General features: G+C 37.8%; 2 protein-coding genes across 2 annotated transcripts; one reads left to right on the forward strand and one right to left on the reverse strand.

Annotated features, from left to right (window-relative positions):
• The first annotated feature begins 331 nt into the window (after nucleotides 1-331).
• On the forward strand, nucleotides 332-2,152 carry LOC110709748. Its single transcript, XM_021887977.1, has one exon. The coding sequence runs from the start codon at nucleotides 420-422 to the stop codon at nucleotides 1,689-1,691; it is 1,272 nt and encodes a 423-aa protein (XP_021743669.1). The 5' UTR covers nucleotides 332-419; the 3' UTR covers nucleotides 1,692-2,152.
• Nucleotides 2,153-2,775: 623 nt separating this feature from the next.
• LOC110709749 (proteasome assembly chaperone 4-like) lies at nucleotides 2,776-7,416 on the reverse strand. Its single transcript, XM_021887978.1, has 6 exons — nucleotides 7,258-7,416; nucleotides 4,603-4,759; nucleotides 3,834-3,902; nucleotides 3,520-3,595; nucleotides 3,355-3,419; nucleotides 2,776-3,232 (listed from the first exon to the last, which is right to left on the reverse strand). The coding sequence occupies exons 2-6, from the start codon at nucleotides 4,738-4,740 to the stop codon at nucleotides 3,152-3,154; spliced, it is 429 nt and encodes a 142-aa protein (XP_021743670.1). The 5' UTR covers nucleotides 4,741-4,759; nucleotides 7,258-7,416; the 3' UTR covers nucleotides 2,776-3,151.
• Between the last annotated feature and the right edge of the window lie 341 nt (nucleotides 7,417-7,757).

Here is a 7,757-nt window from a genome sequence, read left to right on the forward strand (position 1 = left end):
AAAAATGTAAAACAGAGGGAATAATAAAATACTACCTCCGTTTCATATTATTTGCAACGATTAGATATTTTGTATCCAAACTTTATGTCAAATCAATAATTCATTGCATTTAATATGAAATGAATACTATTTGTGAAAGTGGAGTTAATAGGAAAAATAATTAATACAGTAAAATAATAGTAGACCCATATCAAATAAGGAAGAATTGCAACTACTAGTATTATAAAACGATCATAAAAGAAAAGAATTGTGATTATTACGAAAAGGAGGAAATACCATTTCTAATTTCTTTTACACTCCCAATTCACTTTATAAAAACAGCTTCACCACTACTGTTGTAATAAAAATTACTCTGAATTATATCCTAAATTATTTTCCATTTTTCATTTAATTCATTTTCTCTCTCCTCTTCAAAAAAGATGGACCTCCATCAACACCACCACCATGACGACCCCACCACCACACCAACCACCACAACCACCATTCCAAATCCAAATCTGAACCCGAACCCGAATAGGGCAGAAGCAGAGCGTCTTCTTGGTATAGCTGAGAAGCTCCTTCAGACCCGAGATCTAACCGGCTCACGAGAATTCGCCCTTCTTGCTCAAGAAACCGAACCGCTTCTCGAAGGATCCGACCAGATCTTGGCTATTACCGATGTATTACTTGCGTCGGAACATCGAGTCGTTAACAACCGTCACTACGATTGGTATGGCATCCTTCAAATCAATCGTCAATCTCTTTCATCCGACCCTGATCTTCTCAAGAAGAATTATCGCCGTCTCGCTCTCATCCTCCACCCCGACAAGAACCGTTACCCTCTTGCGGACTCTGCATTTAAGCTCGTCGCGGATGCGTGGGCTCTTCTTTCGGATCATTCCAGGCGGGGGCTTTACGACCATGAGCTCAACGTTTACGAGAAGGTCGAGCTCCCCCGGCACGGGGCCGAGAAGGATAAATTGCCCGTCCGGAGGAGCCCGCGCGGAGGGGTCGCAGGGGGCGGCGATGAACCGGGATTCAATTCATCCGATCCATCGCCGCCAACTGCCGCCCCGCATACTGCCTCGGGGAAGAAACAAACCCCCCGAGGCAGTACCGTGGGCGCGGGACGGGGTGGGGGAGCAACGGGCAGGACGACCAATTTTTGGACAGCCTGCCCGTATTGTTATGTTCTGTATGAATATCCGAGGGCTTACGAAGACTGCTGTCTTCGATGCCAGAATTGCGAGCGAGCTTATCATGCCACGGTAATAAATTCACTCCCGCCAATGGTGCCCGGAAAAGAGGCGTATTATTGCTGTTGGGGGTTCTTCCCCTTAGGGTTCTCGCTCGAGACTACCACTAAGGGGAAGAAGAAGGTTGGGTCTAATCAAGATGGCATTAACAATGTGAATGCTAATAATAATGGGAATAATAATAGTAGCAATAATCCGAATTCGGGTTTTCCGAATTGGATGCCTGCGGGCATGTTTACAACGCCCGTGGCAGCTGCTGCCGCGCCTCAAGGAGGCGGGGCAGCTATGAATATGAATGTGCCTGTTGGCGGTATTGATATATCAGATGGCAGTGCCTCTGCTGGTTTGGGTAATAACAATAATGTATCAGCAGGGTTTCCGACTGTGCCACCAGGGATGGGCACTCAGTCAGCCAAGAAGCGCGGGCGCCCCCGGAAGAATCCATTGCCTGTGTAGGATTGTGGTGGTTGGGATTAGTTGTTGAATTTGGGTGGTCAGACAATGTAGGATGATGGCTAATGATTCTATATGAATTATTTTAGAGGATTGGGTGGAAATAGATGAAATTTTCCAAGGGAATAAGGATTGCGAAAATGCGAAAATTAGCACCTCTAAAGGTGGGATGGATTGATGGGGGAGAAGTGAAGAATTTTGAAGTTGAAAGCTGGTTTTATTGTTGGTGTTTTTTAATCTGGTAGTGTAGATTAAATTTAGATGTATCAATAGTTTGTACTTTGTAGAACTAACTCACATAATCACAGTTATTTATGTTGTATCTTTGTAGTGAATTTGTAATCTAGGGCTTTCCCCCTGGTTTGGGGGGTTGATGTATTTATGTTTGTTTACAGCATTTTGTTCCTTCTGAGAAAAAATTGAAAGCTGAAAATAGACATGTTCTTTCTAGTTTTATCTGTTTACATCTTCTGTTATACTCCTGCTTTGTAGTGTACTATGTAGTACAGTGCATCATTAGTCATTACTGGTATTTATCTGGGTTGTGTTTTTTCCAAAGGAAAACACTTTGAACTGAATTCTGTTCTCTGACAGAAATTATGTATTAATCAGACTCCATTTTCTTTGTTAACTCTATTGATGTAAATGTCGTAATAAGTTAAGAGAAATAAAAAGGGGAATGGAGGCAAAGAAATGGAAGATTGGAAGGGAGGAGACTCTGAGACGAAGAAGAATCGGGATAGAGAGGAAATTGTGGCATTTTTACCGTACACAAGAATATATTTTCCAGGTTTAGCCTACCGAAATCAACTATACCCTTCAACAAACCAGAAAAAGGAAAGTGAGAAAATCAACTTTCTTGCAAAACAGTTTTTTTTAATAACAACCAAATATGCTTTCATGCAGATATATTAATCAATTTTTTTTTTGTTTTTATTAAATCAATATGTCAATATTATTTTCCGAATGTTTGCATAATGCAAAGTTCACTTAGTTACCAAAATCATCCTCTTTGATCAATTACACTACATCCATGACCATTTCCACTAACCTGACAATTTCTGTGCAATCCTAATGAGCAAGGGCATATAACCAAATCATGGTAGATGTACACTTAAATTGGACGAATTCGGTATTCATACAATATTCAGTAGATTGATAATAGTCATATTGTCTGACCATTGACAGCAACTTTGTATTCAGTTCAATCTCTTTCTATAATTAAAAAAATCCAAATCAATTACAAATCTCACAGGAGCACCAAGTAAATCCAAGCAGCATCAACTAATCAATTAGTGTTTGTTATATCGATCAAGTTAGCATCCTCACAGAGTCACAGTAGCTTCATCCATCTGCAACCGCGGCATCCTCAAAACGTTGCAATGTTAATAACCATAGAACACTTCAACACACTAAATATTCATCTAAGAGGAGGTCTCTAGAAATGCAGACCCATCTTTTTATCATTGAGGAAGATTATTCGATCTTGGTTTTGTGTATCCGAGACTCGTTAACTTCTCTAGCAGCTTCTTCTCAGCACCAATCTACAAGTTAAAATTTTCTTTTTAGATGAAACCATTAAAATGAAATATTACATCATGCGATATAACTTCATCAACATAAATGAGGTGGTTATAAATTGAAATTTAAATGAAGCGCAGGAAACCTCTAGCAATGGGTTACTCTTTGGGAGATTGCAAGCCAATATAATATTCAACCCAGTCCGAAGCACTACAATCCATCATATTACCAGGGTCAGAGAGACTCATTTATTTATAGATTAACAAAATGCCATAAAAAAAACAAAATCAGAGGGAAAAGAGCAGAATACCTAACCGACGAGCAATGCCAACACCAGTATTATCAGAAGTTCCCCCAAGTATTGAAGTCACGCTCACGGTATTGTTCTGCATACCATATTGAAATTCAGATGGCAACAAAGACAACAAGGTTATGATGAAAAATATAAAGGTGATAAACAAGAACAAGAAGGCTCCTCATACAAAGACTACCATTTAAGCAAGCTTGCAGTATCAAAATTTGTAACAAGAGTTCTTGGTGATGTTTATACATATACACTCTATAGAGAAACAAAAAAAAAAAAATAGAAGAATCATAGATTTTAACTCAATGTTTGTTGCTTACAGGTCGTGTCGGGCCAGCAGCATGAAGATGCCCGAGTTTAGCAGAGCTGCAGCCAATCCATGCATAAATCTAAATAAACCATAAAGTATTTAGTAAGGCAAACAGTATTTCAAATCTGGAGTACGCTTAACAGGGTTTGCAGATATTTATATCAGCATGGTTAATCAAACACATGAAAGTACGTATACCAAACAGCCATGCCATAGCCCAAATATGGTTTTTATTGGCAAGCAGTGTCAAAAATGCATATTGTTTGAATTTACATACTAGAAAAAATGTAGGTCTCAACACTCAACACAAACCTTAAAACACGGAGATGAAAGCCACAAAAAAATTTAAAGCAGTTGTGGCAACAAAAACCCTTTTAGTCACGAAGAAAGGATGTACTAAGATTGACTGGCCATCTAAAGTTGTGTTTTTGGATGCCTCGGGAGTCAGGAAGATTGGCTTAGGTTATACAGCCATCTCTCTATAAATGTGATCACAGTACAGAGCCTTGAGTCCCTGACAAACATAAGGATAACCTACACCTAAGCCTCATATGACTGATATGAGGCACCCTCCAAAGTTACCACTTAGATGAAAAACCCTGACTCTTATGGCTTGGAACTCATGAACACTAAGCAAGACCAGGCCAAACTTACTGTCGAGTCCTCAAAGTCAATGTATTGTAAGTGACTTGTAGTATTAGTAAAGAGACAGTAAAACTTAATACGTAGTAATAATAAACCAATAAAGCACAGCATTACAGCAAAACAAATCCAACTACCTGTTTATTGAAGCGCATTATCTGAAAATGAACAGGTGTCTCATCTAGTACATCTGAAAAGCACGTGATTTCCACACCGCTATCTTTGTTAATAGGATTCTGACAAGACGTCGTCTCTACCATTTCTGACCGATCCATCACCACAATTGACAAGTATCTGTAGATGTCATGATAGTTAAAACTAAACATTATAATGAATATGACATTACAGTATCCCACATCCTGTTCTTTTTGTTCCTTGAAACCAGACAAATGCAAGAGCACGTGAATTGGAGGAAAGAAAAAAAAAAAAAAAAAAAAAAAAAAAAAAAAAAAAAAAAAAATCTTTTACCACCAGCCAACAAAACTCAATCAAAAAGCACATAAGGCATATAGCAGATTAAGGGACATGTTCTGTGTTCTAATTAATGGGAAGCAACTAATGGTCTAATCACTATGTTTAGCTCTCAAAGAATTAATCCTAAAAGTAATTGTAAGTAATTGGGTTTATAAATTGTGCAATCAACAAGTACAAGAATGCAGAAATTACAGACAGGACATAACAAGTTCAACAATAAGGGACACGAGAAGATTTTACACGGAAACACAAGAACCGGTGAGAAAATCCACCAAGCTACACCAGGACTTCAAATAATGTGTAAGACATGATTTACAAGGCTTGGAGATCTATCAATCTAAGTTAATCACTTAAGTCAATATGACAGTGACTTACAAGACTCTCAAGATCGCCTTTGATACCACTAATGGACCAATGTTCCCCACACTCTTATCTTGTCTTTTTTTGGGTTTTCTCCATTATTTACAGTGAGTCAATGATATATAACATATATAAGACTAAAACCTAATAATATTAGTAAACAAACTCCGGTAAAAGGAAACAACCTGTATATTTTCTAAGTTATGTCTTATTCATTTAAAATTATTTAAAATAACTTCCTAAGCCAATAAGCCATGATGTTGCCCAAATTGTAGAGATCTCCTTACAAAATTCCCTTGTTGCCCATGTATATCATTGCAAATTTGCTCACTTGCTACTTCTTGTCTTATGGGCTCAATGCATTGCCACTTATCATCAGTCATCACATGGGCTCAATAAGAGCAAATGAAACCACAAGAACCTTAACAACTATCATACAATCACGCCACACAAACCTAAAATTATCCCTACCATGAAATTGGTCGCGAAAACAACCGCAGATCATCACAATGTTAATTCAACAGCAAAACAACCAGAGTTGCTAATATCAGCATGAGACTCATTCTTGAAGCAGACAATTGGTACAGCAGCAGAAAATGCCAAAAAAGGAAAACCTAATACTTGAAGATTGAGAAACCTATGGTAAACTTAGACGTGCTTGGGAAATTGGAGAAGATGAGAAAGTTTAAAGGCAGAGAATAGTACGAGGAAGACGGGGAGCAGCTATTGTTTGTATTGCTGCAGTGTCCTCTGTCTCCTCACTCTTCAAGATGGTGGAAAGCCAGAGACAGGGAGAAGAGAGGGTCAGAGAGGGAGGCCGTTGCAAGGATTGAGAAAAAGGGATACTTGATTTCTTCTTTTGGTGACATTGGGGCATGTACCTTGCACCTTACTTCTCCAAATTAATATATGTAGCAATTAACCTGGTTCACAAACTATTGAATTCACTCAGATCTTTGTTTCTTCTCCAATTCTTGTTATACAACACCAATCTCTCGAAGTTTGCTTCTTTAAATGGGTGGAATTTTGGGAATGGAACATAAGGGAAGAATGTTTCCTAATCAGAACAGAAGTTTTCTCCTTCCTGCACTCCCCCCTTCCCCAACATCCAAACTAGTTGTCACTTGTAAGACTTATTAACTTCTAGCTACACAGCTCCATTATATCATTACATGTATTGCTATACATGAACATGGCCAACAAATAAAGCCAACTATTCTACCACAGCTTCAATCTCAACGAACAATAACCTCGAAACCTTCCCATGTCCAACTCAAATTTAAGTAAGTTCCAAGAGGGAAATCGTCGAGCTTCAAAGCGTGTAAATTGAAAGTTTGAAACCAAACCACCAGACACAAGTCATTACAACTCGTCCACATCCCTTAACCCAATGTGATGAATATCAAACTTTGTACTTGTATTCTTATTTTCACTCAACCGACAGCAAATTCTTCATAAATCACGGATTCTAGTAAATGGTTATGCTACTATATAACCTCCACGATAAACAATACAGTATCAATCATAAACTTCCAATAAATAAGCCCTTTACTTTGAAGACCCAATTGAATAACTTCAAACTAAATATCTGATTCCATAAGAAATCCTCCATAATTTCATCATCATAAAGCAAATAATTAATACTAATTAGTGATTACCCTTTTCCTAATCTTGCATAATAGTGCTAAACCCATCAATAATTACCTAACACAAAGAAAAATTAGCAATCAATCAATCAAAGCTTACAACATACTGACGCTATTGCTTGATAATACCAAATATACTGAAAATTGGTCCAAATTATACAGTCAATTTACTGAGTCTACAATTTGAAATTTGAGAAAACTTACAAGCACATACTTGTATGAATTAAAGAGCTAGAAATAATGGCGTGTCAATCTATTTGAAAATTTGAATTCGAACGAGTTTAAGCAATGCAAAAAAACAGCGTTATTTACCTGGTGAGTGACTGAGTTGAATTTTTGGAAAGGTTGGAATATGACACGAATCAATTTGGGGGAATGAGGAAAGATGAAGGAGGAAGCGTGAAGAGAAGCACGATATGATGCCCTTGAGCCTCGATTTACTATGAACTCGGACCCTTAAGCCGTTAAGCGAATCTTCTAAATTACTCGAATATTTAAAAAAAGCTAAAAGATAATCTTTTAAATTACTCGAAAAAATTGACAAAGTGAGCTTTTAATGGAAACAATTTTCTAAAGTAGACGCGTGGTAAAACTATTTACCAAACTAAACTTCAGGGTAAAATGTCATCCAGGGTGGCGTTTTTACCCTAGCCTTTTTTTTTAAAAAAAAAAATTCAGTGCAGGGAAAAACGCCATCCTGGTTGGTGTTTAACCTTGACTGAAATTTTCTTAAAAAATTAGGCCAAGGTAAAAATGCTAACCAGGTTGGCGTTTTACTCTGAAACATAAAGCGCCAGCCTGGTGGTTTTTCC

The sequence above is a fragment of the Chenopodium quinoa genome, unplaced genomic scaffold (assembly GCF_001683475.1).
Source record: "Chenopodium quinoa cultivar QQ74 unplaced genomic scaffold, ASM168347v1, whole genome shotgun sequence".
NCBI lineage: Eukaryota > Viridiplantae > Streptophyta > Magnoliopsida > Caryophyllales > Amaranthaceae > Chenopodium > Chenopodium quinoa.